The sequence below is a fragment of the Leptodactylus fuscus genome, chromosome 6, assembly GCF_031893055.1.
Source record: "Leptodactylus fuscus isolate aLepFus1 chromosome 6, aLepFus1.hap2, whole genome shotgun sequence".
Taxonomy (NCBI): Eukaryota; Metazoa; Chordata; class Amphibia; order Anura; family Leptodactylidae; genus Leptodactylus; species Leptodactylus fuscus.
The window spans coordinates 106,408,199-106,429,824 of record NC_134270.1 but is presented as its reverse complement, the minus strand read 5'-3'; the positions used below and the strand labels follow the sequence as shown (position 1 = coordinate 106,429,824).

The 21,626-nt window shown below is 47.1% G+C and overlaps 1 protein-coding gene across 3 annotated transcripts in view; it reads left to right on the top strand.

Moving 5' to 3' along the window:
- Window positions 1-21,303, top strand: part of COL20A1 (collagen type XX alpha 1 chain) — a 113,492-nt gene extending 92,189 nt beyond the window's left edge. For all 3 annotated transcript variants that reach the window (XM_075276998.1, XM_075276996.1, XM_075276997.1), the window contains exons 32-38: window positions 14,833-14,904; window positions 15,436-15,471; window positions 15,666-15,732; window positions 15,950-16,138; window positions 17,946-18,023; window positions 19,535-19,678; window positions 20,309-21,303. In XM_075276998.1, the coding sequence (XP_075133099.1) occupies window positions 14,833-14,904; window positions 15,436-15,471; window positions 15,666-15,732; window positions 15,950-16,138; window positions 17,946-18,023; window positions 19,535-19,678; window positions 20,309-20,337 (615 nt within the window). In that variant the 3' untranslated portion in view covers window positions 20,338-21,303. The remainder of the gene's footprint in view (window positions 1-14,832; window positions 14,905-15,435; window positions 15,472-15,665; window positions 15,733-15,949; window positions 16,139-17,945; window positions 18,024-19,534; window positions 19,679-20,308) is intronic.
- Window positions 21,304-21,626: the final 323 nt, after the last annotated feature.

The following is a 21,626-nucleotide window of genomic DNA, read 5'->3' as shown; positions in this document are numbered from 1 at the left end:
CACACTTTACACACTCAATACCACCTCTCTGACAGTAGGAAAACACCTTGAAACATGTGTATTTGGCACTTGCAGTGAGGAGAGCTTGTCACCAGCAGTGAATTTGGCCCTTGTAGTAAGTTGAGGTTGGCACCAACATTTGTTTTGAAAATCAGGGTGGATTGAGCCTCTAACCAGCAGAGTTTGGGCAAATTCATGGTGGAGGGAGCCTCTAAACACCCCAGTTTGGGCAAATTCATGGTGGAGGGAGCCTCTAAAAACCCCAGTTTGGACCAATTCATGGTGGAGGGAGCCTCTAACCAGCCCAGTTTGGGCAAATTCATGGTGGAGGGAGCCTCTAAAAAACCCAGTTTGGACCAATTCATGGTGGAGGGAGCCTCTAACCAGCCCAGTTTGGGCAAATTCATGGTGGAGGGAGCCTCTAACCAGCCCAGTTTGGACCAATTAATGGTGGAGGGAGCCTCTAACCAGCCCAGTTTGGACCAATTAATGGTGGAGGGAGCCTCTAACCAGCCCAGTTTGAACCAATTCATGGTGGAGGGAGCCTCTAAACAGCCCAGTTTGGGCAAATTCATGGTGGAGGGAGCCTCTAAAAAACCCAGTTTGGACCAATTCATGGTGGAGGGAGCCTCTAACCAGCCCAGTTTGGACCAATTAATGGTGGAGGGAGCCTCTAACCAGCCCAGTTTGGACCAATTCATGGTGGAGGGAGCCTCTAAACAGCCAAGTTTTGGGAAATTCATGGTGGAGGGAGCCTCTAACCAGCCCAGTTTGGACCAATTCATGGTGGAGGGAGCCTCTAAACAGCCAAGTTTTGGGAAATTCATGGTGGAGGGAGCCTCTAACCAGCCCAGTTTGGACCAATTCATGGTGGAGGGAGCCTCTAAAAAACCCAGTTTGGACCAATTCATGGTGGAGGGAGCCTCTAAACAGCCCAGTTTGGGCAAATTCATGGTGGAGGGAGCCTCTAACCAGCCCAGTTTGGACCAATTAATGGTGGAGGGAGCCTCTAAACAGCCCAGTTTGGGCAAATTCATGGTGGAGGGAGCCTCTAACCAGCCCAGTTTGGACCAATTCATGGTGGAGGGAGCCTCTAACCAGCCCAGTTTGGGCAAATTCATGGTGGAGGGAGCCTCTAAAAAACCCAGTTTGGACCAATTCATGGTGGAGGGAGCCTCTAACCAGCCCAGTTTGGGCAAATTCATGGTGGAGGGAGCCTCTAACCAGCCCAGTTTGGACCAATTAATGGTGGAGGGAGCCTCTAACCAGCCCAGTTTGGACCAATTCATGGTGGAGGGAGCCTCTAACCAGCCCAGTTTGGACCAATTAATGGTGGAGGGAGCCTCTAAACAGCCAAGTTTTGGGAAATTCATGGTGGAGGGAGCCTCTAACCAGCCCAGTTTGGACCAATTCATGGTGGAGGGAGCCTCTAAACAGCCCAGTTTGGGCAAATTCATGGTGGAGGGAGCCTCTAAAAAACCCAGTTTGGACCAATTCATGGTGGAGGGAGCCTCTAATTAGCCCAGTTTGGACCAATTAATTGTGGAGGGAGCCTCTAACCAGCCCAGTTTGGACCAATTAATGGTGGAGGGAGCCTCTAAACAGCCCAGTTTGGGCAAATTCATGGTGGAGGGAGCCTCTAACCAGCCCAGTTTGGACCAATTAATGGTGGAGGGAGCCTCTAACCAGCCCAGTTTGGACCAATTAATGGTGGAGGGAGCCTCTAACCACCCCAGTTTGGACCAATTCATGGTGGAGGGAGCCTCTAACCAGCCCAGTTTGGACCAATTCATGGTGGAGGGAGCCTCTAAAAAACCCAGTTTGGACCAATTCATGGTGGAGGGAGCCTCTAAACAGCCCAGTTTGGGCAAATTCATGGTGGAGGGAGCCTCTAAAAAACCCAGTTTGGACCAATTCATGGTGGAGGGAGCCTCTAACCAGCCCAGTTTGGACCAATTAATGGTGGAGGGAGCCTCTAAACAGCCAAGTTTGGACCAATTCATGGTGGAGGGAGCCTCTAAAAACCCCAGTTTGGACCAATTCATGGTGGAGGGAGCCTCTAACCAGCCCAGTTTGGACCAATTAATGGTGGAGGGAGCCTCTAACCAGCCCAGTTTGGACCAATTAATGGTGGAGGGAGCCTCTAACCACCCCAGTTTGGACCAATTCATGGTGGAGGGAGCCTCTAAACAGCCAAGTTTGGACCAATTCATGGTGAAGGGAGCCTCTAAAAACCCGTTTGGACCAATTCATGGTGGAGGGAGCCTCTAACCAGCCCAGTTTGGGCAAATTCATGGTGGAGGGAGCCTCTAAACAGCCCAGTTTGGGCAAATTCATGGTGGAGGGAGCCTCTAACCAGCCCAGTTTGGACCAATTAATGGTGGAGGGAGCCTCTAACCAGCCCAGTTTGGACCAATTAATGGTGGAGGGAGCCTCTAACCACCCCAGTTTGGACCAATTCATGGTGGAGGGAGCCTCTAAACAGCCAAGTTTGGACCAATTCATGGTGGAGGGAGCCTCTAAAAACCCCAGTTTGGACCAATTCATGGTGGAGGGAGCCTCTAACCAGCCCAGTTTGGACCAATTAATGGTGGAGGGAGCCTCTAAACAGCCAAGTTTTGGGAAATTCATGGTGGAGGGAGCCTCTAACCAGCCCAGTTTGGACCAATTCATGGTGGAGGGAGCCTCTAAAAAACCCAGTTTGGACCAATTCATGGTGGAGGGAGCCTCTAACCAGCCCAGTTTGGACCAATTCATGGTGGAGGGAGCCTCTAAACAGCCCAGTTTGGGCAAATTCATGGTGGAGGGAGCCTCTAAAAAACCCAGTTTGGACCAATTCATGGTGGAGGGAGCCTCTAATTAGCCCAGTTTGGACCAATTAATTGTGGAGGGAGCCTCTAACCAGCCCAGTTTGGACCAATTAATGGTGGAGGGAGCCTCTAAACAGCCCAGTTTGGGCAAATTCATGGTGGAGGGAGCCTCTAACCAGCCCAGTTTGGACCAATTAATGGTGGAGGGAGCCTCTAACCAGCCCAGTTTGGACCAATTAATGGTGGAGGGAGCCTCTAACCACCCCAGTTTGGACCAATTCATGGTGGAGGGAGCCTCTAACCAGCCCAGTTTGGACCAATTCATGGTGGAGGGAGCCTCTAAAAAACCCAGTTTGGACCAATTCATGGTGGAGGGAGCCTCTAAACAGCCCAGTTTGGGCAAATTCATGGTGGAGGGAGCCTCTAAAAAACCCAGTTTGGACCAATTCATGGTGGAGGGAGCCTCTAACCAGCCCAGTTTGGACCAATTAATGGTGGAGGGAGCCTCTAAACAGCCAAGTTTGGACCAATTCATGGTGGAGGGAGCCTCTAAAAACCCCAGTTTGGACCAATTCATGGTGGAGGGAGCCTCTAACCAGCCCAGTTTGGACCAATTAATGGTGGAGGGAGCCTCTAACCAGCCCAGTTTGGACCAATTAATGGTGGAGGGAGCCTCTAACCACCCCAGTTTGGACCAATTCATGGTGGAGGGAGCCTCTAAACAGCCAAGTTTGGACCAATTCATGGTGAAGGGAGCCTCTAAAAACCCGTTTGGACCAATTCATGGTGGAGGGAGCCTCTAACCAGCCCAGTTTGGGCAAATTCATGGTGGAGGGAGCCTCTAAACAGCCCAGTTTGGGCAAATTCATGGTGGAGGGAGCCTCTAACCAGCCCAGTTTGGACCAATTAATGGTGGAGGGAGCCTCTAACCAGCCCAGTTTGGACCAATTAATGGTGGAGGGAGCCTCTAACCACCCCAGTTTGGACCAATTCATGGTGGAGGGAGCCTCTAAACAGCCAAGTTTGGACCAATTCATGGTGGAGGGAGCCTCTAAAAACCCCAGTTTGGACCAATTCATGGTGGAGGGAGCCTCTAACCAGCCCAGTTTGGACCAATTAATGGTGGAGGGAGCCTCTAAACAGCCAAGTTTTGGGAAATTCATGGTGGAGGGAGCCTCTAACCAGCCCAGTTTGGACCAATTCATGGTGGAGGGAGCCTCTAAAAAACCCAGTTTGGACCAATTCATGGTGGAGGGAGCCTCTAAACAGCCCAGTTTGGGCAAATTCATGGTGGAGGGAGCCTCTAACCAGCCCAGTTTGGACCAATTAATGGTGGAGGGAGCCTCTAAACAGCCCAGTTTGGGCAAATTCATGGTGGAGGGAGCCTCTAACCAGCCCAGTTTGGACCAATTCATGGTGGAGGGAGCCTCTAACCAGCCCAGTTTGGGCAAATTCATGGTGGAGGGAGCCTCTAAAAAACCCAGTTTGGACCAATTCATGGTGGAGGGAGCCTCTAACCAGCCCAGTTTGGGCAAATTCATGGTGGAGGGAGCCTCTAACCAGCCCAGTTTGGACCAATTAATGGTGGAGGGAGCCTCTAACCAGCCCAGTTTGGACCAATTCATGGTGGAGGGAGCCTCTAACCAGCCCAGTTTGGACCAATTAATGGTGGAGGGAGCCTCTAAACAGCCAAGTTTTGGGAAATTCATGGTGGAGGGAGCCTCTAACCAGCCCAGTTTGGACCAATTCATGGTGGAGGGAGCCTCTAAACAGCCCAGTTTGGGCAAATTCATGGTGGAGGGAGCCTCTAAAAAACCCAGTTTGGACCAATTCATGGTGGAGGGAGCCTCTAATTAGCCCAGTTTGGACCAATTAATTGTGGAGGGAGCCTCTAACCAGCCCAGTTTGGACCAATTAATGGTGGAGGGAGCCTCTAAACAGCCCAGTTTGGGCAAATTCATGGTGGAGGGAGCCTCTAACCAGCCCAGTTTGGACCAATTAATGGTGGAGGGAGCCTCTAACCAGCCCAGTTTGGACCAATTAATGGTGGAGGGAGCCTCTAACCACCCCAGTTTGGACCAATTCATGGTGGAGGGAGCCTCTAACCAGCCCAGTTTGGACCAATTCATGGTGGAGGGAGCCTCTAAAAAACCCAGTTTGGACCAATTCATGGTGGAGGGAGCCTCTAAACAGCCCAGTTTGGGCAAATTCATGGTGGAGGGAGCCTCTAAAAAACCCAGTTTGGACCAATTCATGGTGGAGGGAGCCTCTAACCAGCCCAGTTTGGACCAATTAATGGTGGAGGGAGCCTCTAAACAGCCAAGTTTGGACCAATTCATGGTGGAGGGAGCCTCTAAAAACCCCAGTTTGGACCAATTCATGGTGGAGGGAGCCTCTAACCAGCCCAGTTTGGACCAATTAATGGTGGAGGGAGCCTCTAACCAGCCCAGTTTGGACCAATTAATGGTGGAGGGAGCCTCTAACCACCCCAGTTTGGACCAATTCATGGTGGAGGGAGCCTCTAAACAGCCAAGTTTGGACCAATTCATGGTGAAGGGAGCCTCTAAAAACCCGTTTGGACCAATTCATGGTGGAGGGAGCCTCTAACCAGCCCAGTTTGGGCAAATTCATGGTGGAGGGAGCCTCTAAACAGCCCAGTTTGGGCAAATTCATGGTGGAGGGAGCCTCTAACCAGCCCAGTTTGGACCAATTAATGGTGGAGGGAGCCTCTAACCAGCCCAGTTTGGACCAATTAATGGTGGAGGGAGCCTCTAACCACCCCAGTTTGGACCAATTCATGGTGGAGGGAGCCTCTAAACAGCCAAGTTTGGACCAATTCATGGTGGAGGGAGCCTCTAAAAACCCCAGTTTGGACCAATTCATGGTGGAGGGAGCCTCTAACCAGCCCAGTTTGGACCAATTAATGGTGGAGGGAGCCTCTAAACAGCCAAGTTTTGGGAAATTCATGGTGGAGGGAGCCTCTAACCAGCCCAGTTTGGACCAATTCATGGTGGAGGGAGCCTCTAAACAGCCCAGTTTGGGCAAATTCATGGTGGAGGGAGCCTCTAAAAAACCCAGTTTGGACCAATTCATGGTGGAGGGAGCCTCTAATTAGCCCAGTTTGGACCAATTAATTGTGGAGGGAGCCTCTAACCAGCCCAGTTTGGACCAATTAATGGTGGAGGGAGCCTCTAAACAGCCCAGTTTGGGCAAATTCATGGTGGAGGGAGCCTCTAACCAGCCCAGTTTGGACCAATTAATGGTGGAGGGAGCCTCTAACCAGCCCAGTTTGGACCAATTAATGGTGGAGGGAGCCTCTAACCACCCCAGTTTGGACCAATTCATGGTGGAGGGAGCCTCTAACCAGCCCAGTTTGGACCAATTCATGGTGGAGGGAGCCTCTAACCAGCCCAGTTTGGACCAATTAATGGTGGAGGGAGCCTCTAACCACCCCAGTTTGGACCAATTCATGGTGGAGGGAGCCTCTAAAAAACCCAGTTTGGACCAATTCATGGTGGAGGGAGCCTCTAAACAGCCCAGTTTGGGCAAATTCATGGTGGAGGGAGCCTCTAAACAGCCCAGTTTGGGCAAATTCATGGTGGAGGGAGCCTCTAACCAGCCCAGTTTGGACCAATTAATGGTGGAGGGAGCCTCTAACCAGCCCAGTTTGGACCAATTCATGGTGGAGGGAGCCTCTAAACAGCCCAGTTTGGGCAAATTCATGGTGGAAGGAGCCTCTAACCAGCAGAGTTGTGGGAAAGCAGGGTGGAGGGAGCCTCTAACCAGCAGAGTTGGTGGAAATCAGGGTGGAGGGAGCCTCTAACCAGCAGAGTTGGGGGAAATCATGTTGGAGGGAGCCTAGTATTAGCAGAATTGTGCAACGCTTATGGTGGATGAGTATGAGGATGCGGAGGAATTGGAGAGGTTGAGTACAGACATGGAGTTTCATGTTGGGGTGCTTTACACAGGTGGGCACAAAAATGAAGGCTCTATCCAGTGGTGGTTCATTTTTATCAAAGTGAGCCGGTCGGCACTCTCAGCTGACAGACGGGTGCGCTTGTCAGTGATGATGCCACCGGCTGCACTGAACACCCTCTCAGATAGGACGCTGGCGGCAGGACAGGACAGCACCTCCAAGGCATATAGGGCAAGTTCAAGCCACAGGTCCAACTTCGACACCCAATACGTGTAGGGCGCAGAGGGGTCGGAGAGGACAGGGCTGTGGTCGGAAAGGTATTCCCGCAACATGCGCCTATACTTCTCACGCCTGGTGACACTAGGACCCTCCGTGGCGGCACTTTGGCGAGGGGGTGCCATCAAGGTGTCCCAGACCTTAGACAGTGTGCCCCTCGTTTGTGTGGACCGGTGAGAACTTGGTTGCCTACTGGAGGAACTGCCCTCCCTGCCGCCACTGTCACATGCTGGAAACATCTCCATCATATTCTGCACCAATTGCCTGTGGCAAGCATTGATGCGATTGGCCCTCCCCTCTACCGGAATAAAAGACGAGATGTTGTTTTTATACCGGGGGTCAAGGATAGCAAAGATCCAGTACTGGTTGTCCTCCATGATTTTGACAATACGCTTGTCGGTTGTAAAGCACCCCAACATGAACTCAGCCATGTCTGCCACAGTGTTAGTTGGCATGACTCCTCTGGCCCCACCGGAAAGTTCAATCTCCATTTCCTCCTCATCCTCCATGTCTACCCATCCGCGCTGCAACAATGGGACGATTCGAAGTTGCCCGGAAGCCTCCTGTATCACCATCACATCATCGGACAACTCTTCTTCCTCCTCCTCCTCCTCCTCCTCCTCCTCCATTAAACGCAGTGAAGCGGACAGATGTGTGGACCTACTCTCCAGCTGTGACGGATCGGATGCTATCCCTAACTCCTCTGTGTGATCTGAGTTATCCCTGATGTCAATCAGGGATTCTCTCAGAACACACAAGAGCGGGATTGTAAGGCTCACCATCGCATCCTCAGAGCTCACCCTCCTTGTGGACTCCTCAAAGACCCGTAGGATGTCACAAAGGTCTCTCATCCATGGCCACTCATGGATGTGAAACTGAGGCAGCTGACTTTGTGGCACCCTAGGGTTTTGTAGCTGGTATTCCATCAAAGGTCTCTGCTGCTCAACCACTCTATTCAACATCTGAAACGTTGAGTTCCAGCGTGTGGGGACGTCGCACAAAAGCCGGTGTTGTGGCACATGCAGGCGTTGCTGGAGAGATTTTAAGCTAGCAGCGGCTACTGTCGACTTGCGAAAGTGGGCGCACATGCGCCGCACTTTCACCAGTAGCTCTGGAACATTGGGGTAGCTCTTTAGGAAACGTTGCACCACTAGGTTGAAGACGTGGGCCAGGCATGGAACATGTTGGAGTCCGGCAAGCTCCAGAGCTGCTACCAGGTTCCGGCCGTTATCACAAACGACCATGCCTGGGCCCAGGTGCAGCGGCTCAAACCATATTGCCGTCTCATCGAGGAGGGCATCCCTCACCTCGGAGGCAGTGTGCTGTCTGTCCCCCAAGCTGATCAGCTTCAGCACAGCCTGCTGACGTCTACCAACGCCAGTGCTGCAACGTTTCCAACTCGTAGCTGGGGTCAATCTAACAGCGGAGGAGGAGGCGGTGGCGGAGGAGGAGGCGGAGGAGGAGGCGGTAGAGGAGGAGGAGGAGGGGGGTGTTCTTCTCGTGTCCCTGCCAGGAATGTTAGGCGGGGAGACGAGGTACACCGGGCCAGTTTGGGAAGCAGTCCCAGCCTCAACTACATTTACCCAGTGTGCCGTCAGTGAAATGTAGCGTCCCTGTCCGCATGCACTTGTCCACGCGTCGGTGGTCAAGTGGACCTTTGTGCAAAGCGCGGAACTAAGGGCCCGCCTGATGTTGAGTGACACGTGCTGGTGCAAGGCGGGGACGGCACACCGGGAGAAGTAGTGACGGCTAGGGACGGCATAGCGAGGTGCCGCAGTTGCCATCAGGTCCAGGAAGGCGGGAGTTTCAACAAGCCGGAACGCCAACATCTCCTGGGCCAGCAGTTTAGCGATGTTGGCGTTCAAGGCTTGCGCGTGTGGGTGGTTAGCAGTGTATTTCTGCCGCCGCTCCAATGTCTGAGAGATGGTGGGTTGTTGTAAAGAAACGCCTGATGGTGCCTTTGATGGTGCAGGAGAAGGAGATAAGACAGGACCAGGGGAGGATGAGGTAGAAGTCAACAAAGTGGCGGAGGCAGATGAAGTGGTGTCCTGGCTCGTCCTCTGGAGTGCATCGCCAGCACAGTCAGCAGTGGCAGTGGCAGAGGCAGAGGCAGAGGCAGTGGCAGTGGCGTGAACGGCAGGCGGCCTTTGTCCTGCCGTTGCTGCCTGCCACTGATTCCAGTGCTTGGATTCCAAATGACGGCGCATTGAAGTGGTGGACAGGTTGCTCTTCTCAGAGCCCCTAATCAATTTCGAGAGGCAAATTGTGCAGACAACACTATATCTGTCCTCGGCGCATTCCTTGAAAAAACTCCACACCTTCGAGAAACGTGCCCTCGAGGTGGGAGTTTTTCGGGGCTGGGTACGAACTGGAACATCTTGGGAGATTCCGGGTGTGGCCTGGCTTCGCCTAAGCTGCTGACCTCTGCCTCTGCCTCTAGCTACCCTTTTTGGTGCTGCACCTGCCTCAACATCCACACTACTTTCCCCGCTTGACATCCCCCCTGTCCAGGTCGGGTCAGTGTCCTCATCATCCACCACTTCCTCTTCCAACTCCTGTCTCATCTCCTCCTCCCGCACAATGCGCCAGTCAACTGGATGCCCTGACGGCAACTGCGTCACATCATCGTCGATGAGGGTGGGTTGCTGGTCATCCACCACCAAATCGAACGGAGATGGAGGAGACTCTAGTGTTTGAGCATCTGGACACAGATGCTCCTCTGTTAGGTTCGTGGAATCGTGACGTGGAGAGGCAGGTTGAGGGACAATGAAAGGAGCGGAGAACAGCTCTGGGGAGCAGGGACAGTTTGGGTTATTGTTCTGTAAAGCTTCGGAATTTTGGGAGGAAGGAAGACAAGACTGTTGGGTAATAGGAGGAGAGGAGGCAGAGTCTGACTGGCTGCTGGACAATGTGCTGTAAGCGTTCTCTGACAGCCATTGCAAGACCTGTTCCTGGTTCTCGGGCCTACTAAGGTTTGTACCCTGCAGTTTAGTTAATGTGGCAAGCAACCCTGGCACTGTGGAGTGGCGCAATGCTTGCTGCCCCACAGGAGTAGGCACGGGACGCCCTGTGGCTTCACTGCTACCTTGCTCCCCAGAACCATTCCCCCGACCTCGCCCACGGCCTCGTCCACGTCCCTTTCCGGGAGCCTTGCGCATTTTGAATTCCTAGTTAGAAATTGGCACTGTATACCAGTAGTAAAAATTGTGGGTGCACGTAACCCCAATATATTCTTTGAATTCCCAGTCAGACACTGGCACTATATGGCAGTAGCAAGAAATGAGGGTATTTGTATTCCCAATATACTCTTTGAATTCCCAGTCAGACAATGGCACTGTATACCAGTAGTAAAAATTGTGGGTGCACGTAACCCCAATATATTCTTTGAATTCCCAGTCAGACACTGGCACTATATGGCAGTAGCAAGAAATGAGGGTATTTGTATTCCCAATATACTCTTTGAATTCCCAGTCAGACAATGGCACTGTATACCAGTAGTAAAAATTGTGGGTGCACGTAACCCCAATATATTCTTTGAATTACCAGTCAGAAACTGGCACTATATGGCAGTAGCAAGAAATGAGGGTATTTATAACCCCAATATATTCTTTGAATTCCCAGTCAGACAATGGCACTGTATACCAGTAGTAAAAATTGTGGGTGCACGTAACCCCAATATATTCTTTGAATTACCAGTCAGAAACTGGCACTATATGGCAGTAGCAAGAAATGAGGGTATTTGTATTCCCAATATACTCTTTGAATTCCCAGTCAGACAATGGCACTGTATACCAGTAGTAAAAATTGTGGGTGCACGTAACCCCAATATATTCTTTGAATTACCAGTCAGAAACTGGCACTATATGGCAGTAGCAAGAAATGAGGGTATTTATAACCCCAATATATTCTTTGAATTCCCAGTCAGACAATGGCACTGTATACCAGTAGTAAAAATTGTGGGTGCACGTAACCCCAATATATTCTTTGAATTCCCAGTCAGACACTGGCACTATATGGCAGTAGCAAGAAATGAGGGTATTTGTATTCCCAATATACTCTTTGAATTCCCAGTCAGACAATGGCACTGTATACCAGTAGTAAAAATTGTGGGTGCACGTAACCCCAATATATTCTTTGAATTACCAGTCAGAAACTGGCACTATATGGCAGTAGCAAGAAATGAGGGTATTTATAACCCCAATATATTCTTTGAATTCCCAGTCAGACAATGGCACTGTATACCAGTAGTAAAAATTGTGGGTGCACGTAACCCCAATATATTCTTTGAATTCCCAGTCAGAAACTGGCACTATATGGCAGTAGCAAGAAATGAGGGTATTTGTATTCCCAATATACTCTTTGAATTCCCAGTCAGACAATGGCACTGTATACCAGTAGTAAAAATTGTGGGTGCACGTAACCCCAATATATTCTTTGAATTACCAGTCAGAAACTGGCACTATATGGCAGTAGCAAGAAATGAGGGTATTTATAACCCCAATATATTCTTTGAATTCCCAGTCAGACAATGGCACTGTATACCAGTAGTAAAAATTGTGGGTGCACGTAACCCCAATATATTCTTTGAATTCCCAGTCAGAAACTGGCACTATATGGCAGTAGCAAGAAATGAGGGTATTTGTATTCCCAATATACTCTTTGAATTCCCAGTCAGACAATGGCACTGTATACCAGTAGTAAAAATTGTGGGTGCACGTAACCCCAATATATTCTTTGAATTACCAGTCAGAAACTGGCACTATATGGCAGTAGCAAGAAATGAGGGTATTTATAACCCCAATATATTCTTTGAATTCCCAGTCAGACAATGGCACTGTATACCAGTAGTAAAAATTGTGGGTGCACGTAACCCCAATATATTCTTTGAATTCCCAGTCAGAAACTGGCACTATATGGCAGTAGCAAGAAATGAGGGTATTTGTATTCCCAATATACTCTTTGAATTCCCAGTCAGACAATGGCACTGTATACCAGTAGTAAAAATTGTGGGTGCACGTAACCCCAATATATTCTTTGAATTACCAGTCAGAAACTGGCACTATATGGCAGTAGCAAGAAATGAGGGTATTTATAACCCCAATATATTCTTTGAATTCCCAGTCAGACAATGGCACTGTATACCAGTAGTAAAAATTGTGGGTGCACGTAACCCCAATATATTCTTTGAATTCCCAGTCAGAAACTGGCACTATATGGCAGTAGCAAGAAATGAGGGTATTTGTATTCCCAATATACTCTTTGAATTCCCAGTCAGACAATGGCACTGTATACCAGTAGTAAAAATTGTGGGTGCACGTAACCCCAATATATTCTTTGAATTACCAGTCAGAAACTGGCACTATATGGCAGTAGCAAGAAATGAGGGTATTTGTATTCCCAATATATTCTTTGAATTCCCAGTCAGACAATGGCACTGTATACCAGTAGTAAAAATTGTGGGTGTATATAGCCCCAATTCTATTGCTAGGGGACTTGCAGGGTATTTCTGGGGTGAAGGTGGGGGGGCACACCGTTGGAACGGGTATCGGGGTATATATCGGGTATACGGGAATACACTGACAGTGTATTCCATTCAGGATCCTGGGAAAGCTGGGTTGCGGCGATTGAGCCCGTCAGTGCCACGTTACACTGACAAGCTTCTCCCTGGAATTTAGCTCTTACAAGAGCTGTTGGTTGTCTTCTCCTTCCTATCCTAGCCTGTCCCTGCCTACCCAGAATCTAAGCCCTAGCTAGCTGGACGGAAACCTCCGTCCTCGGTGAATTGCAAGCTCAGAATGACGCGAAGCTGGGCGGCGCTGTTCTTTTAAATTAGAGGTCACATGTTTTCGGCAGCCAATGGGTTTTGCCTACTTTTTTCAACGTCACCGGTGTCGTAGTTCCTGTCCCACCTACCCTGCGCTGTTATTGGAGCAAAAAAGGCGCCAGGGAAGGTGGGAGGGGAATCGAGTAATGGCGCACTTTACCACGCGGTGTTCGATTCGATTCGAACATGCCGAACAGCCTAATATCCGATCGAACATGAGTTCGATAGAACACTGTTCGCTCATCTCTAATCTTAATCATTTTTAGTTCTAAATATTTTGGTGTTTGCAACAGCCATTTCAGTTTGATATATCTAATAACTGATGGACACAGTAATATTTCAGGATTGAAATGAGGTTTATTGTACTAACAGAAAATGTGCAATATGCATTAAACCAAAATTTGACTGGTGCAAAAGTATGGGCACCCTTATCATTTTATTGATTTGAATACTCCTAACTACTTTTTACTGACTTACTGAAGCACAAAATTAGTTTTGTAACCTCACTGAGCTTTGAATTTCATAGCCAGGTGTATCCAATCATGAGAAAAGGTATTTAAGGTGGCCAATTGCAAGTTGTTCTCCTATTTGAATCTCCTCTGAAGAGTGGCATCATGGGCTACTCAAAACAACTCTCAAATGATCTGAAAACAAAGATTGTCCAACATAGTTGTTCAGGGGAAGGATACAAAACGTTGTCTCAGAGATTTAACCTGTCAATTTCCACTGTGAGGAACATAGTGAGGAAATGGAAGACCACAGGGACAGTTCTTGTTAAGCCCAGAAGTGGCAGGCCAAGAAAAATATCAGAAAGGCAGAGAAGAATGGTGAGAACAGTCAAGGACAATCCACAGACCACCTCCAAAGAGCTGCAGCATCATCTTGCTGCAGATGGTGTCACTGTGCATCGGTCAAAAATACAGCGCACTTTGCACAAGGAGAAGCTGTATGGGAGAGTGATGAGAAAGAAGCCGTTTCTGCAAGCACACCACAAACAGAGTCGCCTGAGGTATGCAGAAGCACATTTGGACAAGCCAGCTTCATTTTGGAAGAAGTTCCTGTGGACTGATGAAACAAAGATTGAGTTGTTTGGTCATACAAAAAGGCATTATGCATGGCGTCCAAAAAAAACAGCATTACAAGAAAAACACATGCTACCCACTGTAAAATTTGGTGGAGGTTCCATCATGCTTTGGGGCTGTGTGGCCAATGCCGGCACCGGGAATCTTTTTAAAGTTGAGGGTCGCATGGATTCCACTCAGTATCAGCAGATTCTTCAGAATAATGTTCAAGAATCAGTGACGAAGTTGAAGTTACCCCGGGGATGGATATTTCAGCAAGACAATGATCCAAAACACCACTCCAAATCGACTCAGGAATTCATGCAGAGAAACAATTACAATGTTCTGGAATGGCCATCCCAGTCCCCAGACCTGAATATCATTGAACATCTGTGGGATGATCTGAAGCGGGCTGTCCATGCTCGGCGACCATCTAACTTAACTGAACTTGAATTGTTTGTCCAAAATACCTTTATCCAGGATCCAGGAACTGATTAAAAGCTACAGGAAGCTACTAGAGGCTGTTATCTTTGCAAAAGGAGGATCTACTAAATATTAATGTCACTTTTCTGTTGAGGTGCCCATACTTTTGCACCAGTCAAATTTTGGTTTAATGCATATTGCACATTTTCTGTTAGTACAATAAACCTCATTTCAATCCTGAAATATTACTATGTCCATCAGTTATTAGATATATCAAACTGAAATGGCTGTTGCAAACACCATAATATTTAGAACAAAAAATGATTAAGATTAATAGGGGTGCCCAAACTTTTTCATAGGACTGTAAATGCGGCTCATTTTCTAAAGATGTATACTTTCTACTATTTCTTGTACAGATGTGGCAGGTGTTACATATTCCTTTGTGCCCTATGCTGGTATGCTCTAATGCCTTTTACTGTCTGTGTCCGTCCTGCTAAGAATATCATCATTTGTTTTCCTCAGGGTATACAAGGTCTTCATGGTCTCAAGGGCAACCCTGGTGAAAGGGGACCAGTTGGTGATGTTGGGCCTACGGTATGTATATAAGACGGCTGTAATACAGTATCCAACATATCCTTAGGGCATATACTATGTACACATTCCAACAACTGCATGCAGATGAAGCCCTGTTTGAAAAGTTAAAAACTTGTTGGCAGAGATTTTCCATCTTATTTTTTATTTTACAATGAAGGCAATCTGTCTGCATGTGTCATTCTCTCAGCTTTTCAGATTACTGTTCCGATCCTATATGTATTGCATTGGGATTGATTTTTTTCATTCGTTTGAATCTTGTATCTGTGTCTAGTCACAGATTTATGGTTAGGTGTCTCCATATTTTTGTGGAAGTGGGCACCCCCTGTTATTTGGTGAATTTACAAAAGACGTAGCAATCTGTACTAGACCTGGTGTACTCTAAAATATAACTACATCTACCATCTCAAAGTTCATTTACCATTTCAAGAGATCTCCCAAATAAGACCCTTTCTCAAATTGGGTTTTGTCTTGGACCATTTTTTTTATATTACCGTGCTCTGTAATCATATGTGGTGTTCTCTTCCTTCATAGGGCCTTCCTGGTACCCGTGGAGAGAAGGGGGAGAAGGTGAGTGACAATTAACACAAGACTAATTACTTATCTCTTGATTAAAGACATCTTCCTTATCCTTTGCAGTTTGAAGGGACAGGAAATCATTGCAGACCAGCTGAGCTCTCATCGCTGAGCTCCTGTCATTGATTGCCAGTCACTTGTAAGAATTTCAGGGACAGTAACGTAAAGGTCAAATCTTTTCCATACAGGGGGAACCTCAGGCTGTTGCAACAATTTACCACTTGGTGCACCAGGTGTGCGAGAGGCTAATCCAGGGTAAGTTGAAATTTCTTCGTCCCCTCTCCCCACCCCAATATTCTCCAGGGTCAACTAATGCACTATACTGTGGTACTATAGCTAAATTACATAGTATTGTAGTTTTGCTGGAGGGTTCTCTAAAAATAATATTTTAATATTATGTCTTGAAACAACCTGAAATTAAAAACTTCCCAATAATCTGCCTAAAATACTCCTTCCTATGTCTCTAATGTAGCTCACATGATAAAGCTGGATGCGGTGCTTAGAGAACAAGATATGCAGCCAGTTCCTCTCTGGGATACAGAATTAAAAGTTGGGGAGCCTGGACCACCAGGAACTCCAGGGCCACCAGGGGAACAAGGAGAACCAGGTCTTAATGGGGCACCAGGGCAACCAGCTAGAAATGGATATCCAGGACAAAGAGGTACTGTTCTCTATAGGCATACTGATCAAAATTTATTAAATAATTGATATCCTCTGCGCCAAAAAATAGGCTACTTTGTCAATCTTCTGCTACCACTTTTGAGAAAAGTCAGGAAGAACTTTGCGCTTGTTAAAGGATGTATATTAGTTACCGATGTACACCAAGAACTGGTGGAAGACACAAAAAAACCCTGTATTTTTGGAACTTCTGATGTTCTGGATGTTCTTTGTTGTGCTTAATCACAAATAACTGACTGGGATTTCTTGAGTCTTGTATTTGCCTTTTGGAAATACAAATAAGCTAATGTAGTTTTGAGTCCATTGCATCAATACATAAATAAAGTGAATGGCCCCCAAAAGCAACCCCTGGGAAGAAAGAGTCCTGAAAATGGATTGTTCTGGCTCTATAGTGTCCTGTTCAATGAAGGTATTTGCCATAGGTTTGTAGTAGTTGGTTTTAATACTAGACTGCAGCCTTGAGCAATACTGAAAGGTGTATTCCGAACTCAAGGATCATATTCAGACTTGTATCTGAAGCTAACTGAAGTGCTTTACTTGATTCAATGCTTTATCTATATTGCTCTGTTGCAGCTAAATTTCTCTCCTCATTACTTACAACTGGTTGCCTACGTTACAGTCCTGCTTACAGGTCAGGATGATGACTCCTAGCTATCTATAGTTTCTTCTCTCACTCAGTTTTTAAGGTAAAAAATATGCAAATCTATTCTCCAGGATGTAATTAGGAGAACATTGACTCTGTATGCTGCCCTCTAGGGACAGACCCCTTAACATCATGCATGACTCAGTTAATAAGCCTACTGACATGACGCAGGGTTTATTGCCAAATTAGTATTTCTATTCCAAAAGGAACAGATTCCCAGCTATGGACAGCGCTGTTTCGGTCTTTTGGACCTCTGTTTTTAAGCACCAATAAGTGCTAGATACATTTCTTTAAGGCCAGGCCCCCACGTTGCGAATATGCAGCGTCTTGGATGTAGTAGAAACATTACGACAAAAAATGTTGAGTTTTACATTACTTGCAAAGTGGATGGGATTCTAACTAATTCCATCCACACATAGCAAAAAAAAAGTCTGAAGTGGAAATACTGTGATTTTTGCATTTTTTGGCTGTCTTTTGCTTACGTGGGGCCTTAGTCTAAATGTGTCTCTGTTACCTGTGTATGTAAATCCAGAGATAACTGTGCCATTTAAAGCAAGAAGGAGTTCTGAGCTGGAAAGAATTGAAAAGCAGGACATGGAGGAGAGAGGAGACAAGAGAAATCCTGAGAGGAGAAAATCCTTTCAAGTCAGGGTCACATGTAGTGTAAATGCCGCAATTTGGCAAAAACCACAGCATTTTACAGTACCTGTAATCTGGGAGGGATTCTGCATCACACATTGCAGAAAAAAATCTGCATTGGAAATGCTGCAGTTTCAAAAACACTTGCGATTTTGTAAATCGCAGCATGTCAATTATACCTAGAGAAATGCTGGCATTTTTATTCTATGGCATCAGTAAGTCATAGAATGAGTGTTAAGAAGCAGAAAGGACTTTCTGTGAAAAGTGCTGCAGGAAAAGCTGCGATATGTTTCTGCCATGGTTTTTCTCATGGGGCTTTTTTGGCTGTGGCTTGCTACATGGAGCCTATACTGCTGCAGTGTTTCTGTGCCCACCTTGATCAGTGTGAGGAGCTGCTATTGGCAGGCTTTATAGACAGTGTTTCTGCTACTGTGTATTATAATTAATTGTCTGTTTTCCTATTGTACTAACTATGGACACTTAACATAAAAGTCATATTTTATTGTAGGACCTAAAGGATATCAGGGAGAGAAGGGTGCTTCAGGGCAAGGTAAAGAAGGACCCTCAGGACCTCCCGGTGCAATAGGTCAGCATTTACTTCTCATTTTTTTCAATTGTAATCCTATTAATATTATAAAGGTGAAAGTTTGTGAGTTTGTGGGTTTGCGTGTTTGGATGTTTGGATATTTGTTCCTCAATCACAGCCAAACGGCTGAATGGATTTTGGGGAAATTTCTCACACACACACACACACACACACACACACACACACACGCACATATTTGCCAGGAGAAGGTAGTAGGCTACTTAAAATGTGGGTCACTCACCCCAAATCGCCACCGTGACCCTCCAAAGACCCCTCCGGGCTCGGCTGTAGAAGCTGGCATTCCGCCAGCGCTGGTCTGTCCACACACCTCCTATTGGTGCATGGCAGGCTGTGGGCGGGCTATAGAGCCAGGGCTGCGGCCCATAGGTTGGGGGCTGAATCTGGTTGTGCCGATTGAGCAGGGACACAGTGAACAAGATGGCGGCAGCCCACATCGTCCCAGGGCCGCAGCTATACTAGGCCACCTGCACACATCGTGGACGGAGGAGGCTGCTGCACCCAACACTCCACATACAGGTCAGTGCAGTGGGGGGAGGGGGTGTCCCGAGGGGGGAGGGGGGTGTCCCCAGGGATCAACCACATTCCCCAGCTTCATGTCCCCCTCCTACATCGGTCCCAGTGTAGTAGCACTCACCTTGGCCACGCTCCCTCGCCGCTCTCTCCGCTTGCTCAGTGCACATAGTTCTCGGGCTGCTGCCTGTGTGTGTCGTATATGCAGCAAAGCGCGGCCCGGCGTCATAGCAATCTGACGCCGGGGCCTCGCTCTGCCACATATAGGACAAACACAGGCAGCAGCTCGAGAACTATATGAACTGAGCGAGCAGAGAGAGCAGCGGCGAGGGAGCGTGGCCAAGGTGAGTGCTACTACACTGGGGCCGATGTAGGAGGAGACATGAAGCTGGGGGCAGAGATGGGGGGACATGAAGCTGGGGGCAGAGATGGGGGGGACAAGAAACTGGAGGCAGAGATGGAGGGACAAGAAACTAGGGCCAGAGATGGGGGAAATGAAGCTGGGGGCAGAGATGGGGGGACAAGAAACTGGGGGCAGAGATAGAGGGACAAGAAACTGGGGGCAGAGATGGGGGACAAGAAACTGGGGACACAGATGGGGGGACAAGAAACTGGGGGCAGCGATGGGGGGACAAGAAACTGGGGGCAGCGATGGTGGGACAAGAAACTGGGGCTAGAGATGGGGAGACAAGAAACTGCGGGGACAAGAAACTGGGGGCAGAGATGGGGGAACAAAAACTGGGGGAAGAGATGGGGGGACAAGAAACTGGGGAAGAGATGGGGAGACAAGAAACTGGGGGCAGAGATGGGGGGACATGAAACTAGGGGGGAAGAGATGGGGGGGACAAGGAACTGGGGGCAGAGATGGGGGGGACAACACATATAAGCGGTTCAACGCCACCGCCAACCCGCAGACGAAGTCGCGGGTAACTGCTAATAGATAATATTTTCATGTTCTCATATTTTTACATCTGTTGCAGGCCCACCAGGTGTAGAAAGCTTTGGAAATCGTGGACCTATAGGTTATCCTGGGGTTACTGGTCCTCCTGGATTTACTGGGATCCCTGGCCATCATGGACCTCCTGGAGCAGCAGGAAACTGTCATTCATTTCCATGCATTCCAGGTACTTTCAGCATTGTAACTACCACTGCTTACTGGGCAGTCTACAGTCTCCTACATTGTGTATAATGTGAATAAGGATATTCCTAGAAGTTATAGAATGAGTGTTACAAACACATTATGAAACTGGTGACAGCTGTTGTTTATTCATCGATTTTTCCCATTAACATCAGTCTTTCTATCAATAATGCCATTGGGATCTCATTGGTTTTTCCATCTCTTAGTTTTAATATTTAAATCAATTAGACCATGGAAAAACTATGTTTCCCCTATGGTTAACAAAAATGATCTTCTTCCATTTCAACCCACATTGACTCCTTAAAGTGAACTAGTGTAACTGCATCGTGAACCTTATATTAAGACTCTGTTTTTATCAACCCTAACTCAAGCCCAATAGTCTACAGCCCTTATTTAGGTATCTATAATGTGGTTGCATTTTAGTCACCATATTATGGGTGTAGCTCTTGGGACTGATGACCCAAACTAACAGTATTATAGTAATTGGGGTCAATAGACCCACAGTAGGGCTGGAACTTGCTGTTGTAATATGCATACAAGAGGTATATAATTTAGGGATTTACACTATTTGACTTGAGTTAGAGTTGACATACACTCTTCCTCCTTCTGTCTACAGGTGCTCAAGACCCAAACTTCATACCCTGAAGCTTTTTCACATCTGAAGAGATGCTTGGATCCTTTATATCAAGGAGATCCATCATGAACCAAAGTCACCTTCTTTAATGTTGGAAGTTCCATCTTCATTTAGATTGTACCACAAATCATTACTGTTTTGGGTTCAAGTCATGACCTACAACTGACTTCAAACCAGTACCAAGGGAATAGCAAACTAACAAAGAGATGTTAGATATGTGCCTTAAAGGAATTTTACCTGATTAGAATTGCATGGCTGGTTTATTTCAGAAAAATGGCCACACTTTTGTCTATGGGCTGTGTTCGGCATTACAGAAATGAATGGGGAAGAGCAGCAATACCACACCACCTGTGGTCAAAGTGTGACACAGGTGGTCTGGTATTGTAGCCATTTGTTTCTAATCCTACAGAGATTAGACGTTTTACCTTGTTGGACAAAAAATAAATTGGCTCAACACCCTTAATTTGCATAAATTAAAGGGATTGTCTAATATAAAAAGAGATTGATTCAAAAAAAGTGCAAAGACACCGGCACCATTCTGTGGGTGTGACCATACACCAAATAACTGGATCTCAAGCTAGATGATCTGGCATTTTGGTGGTGCTCACTGTTGGCAGATAATGTAAGACAGTTCCATATAATACAAAAATAGAAAATCAGGGCACTCACCAGCCAGTAGTAAAATTTACGAAGCTTGAACAGCACTTACATTCGGGGGTAGGGCAGATGGAATGTGCAAAAAATGAAGCGATGACCATTTCGTGCTAAACGCACTTCATCAGGCTTCCCCTAAAAAGAGATTGATTTTTGTTTTATTTCAGTACACAACTCTTGTCCATAGGCTGTGTTTAGTAATACATATCAGTCCCATGTATCGGCTACAGTGAATGGTGTAATGAAATGGTGATGAAAACATTAGAGAAATATACAGTGAAAAGCAGCAGAATATTAGAGGTGAAAGATGTCAAGACAAGTATTTGTGGAATAGACTTCACAATGAGTTACTCTCTACAATAAAACTATATTTTGAATTAAACCTCTTTATTTCAGAGAATTTTGTTTTCTTATTAATGTGAGATTATATTCTTGTCTATAGCAGGCAGCATTATAGTAGTTATATCTTTGTATGTATGGGCAGTATTATAGTAGTTATATTCTTGTAAGGAGCTTTAGCCTTTATTCACACAAGAATTATGCCCTGCTTGATATTTTGTCACAGTGACATGGCAATGTTTGGTCACACAATGTGAGTTGCTGCCAGAGACGCTATGTCCCTTTCAATTGCATTCCTGGGTTTCTT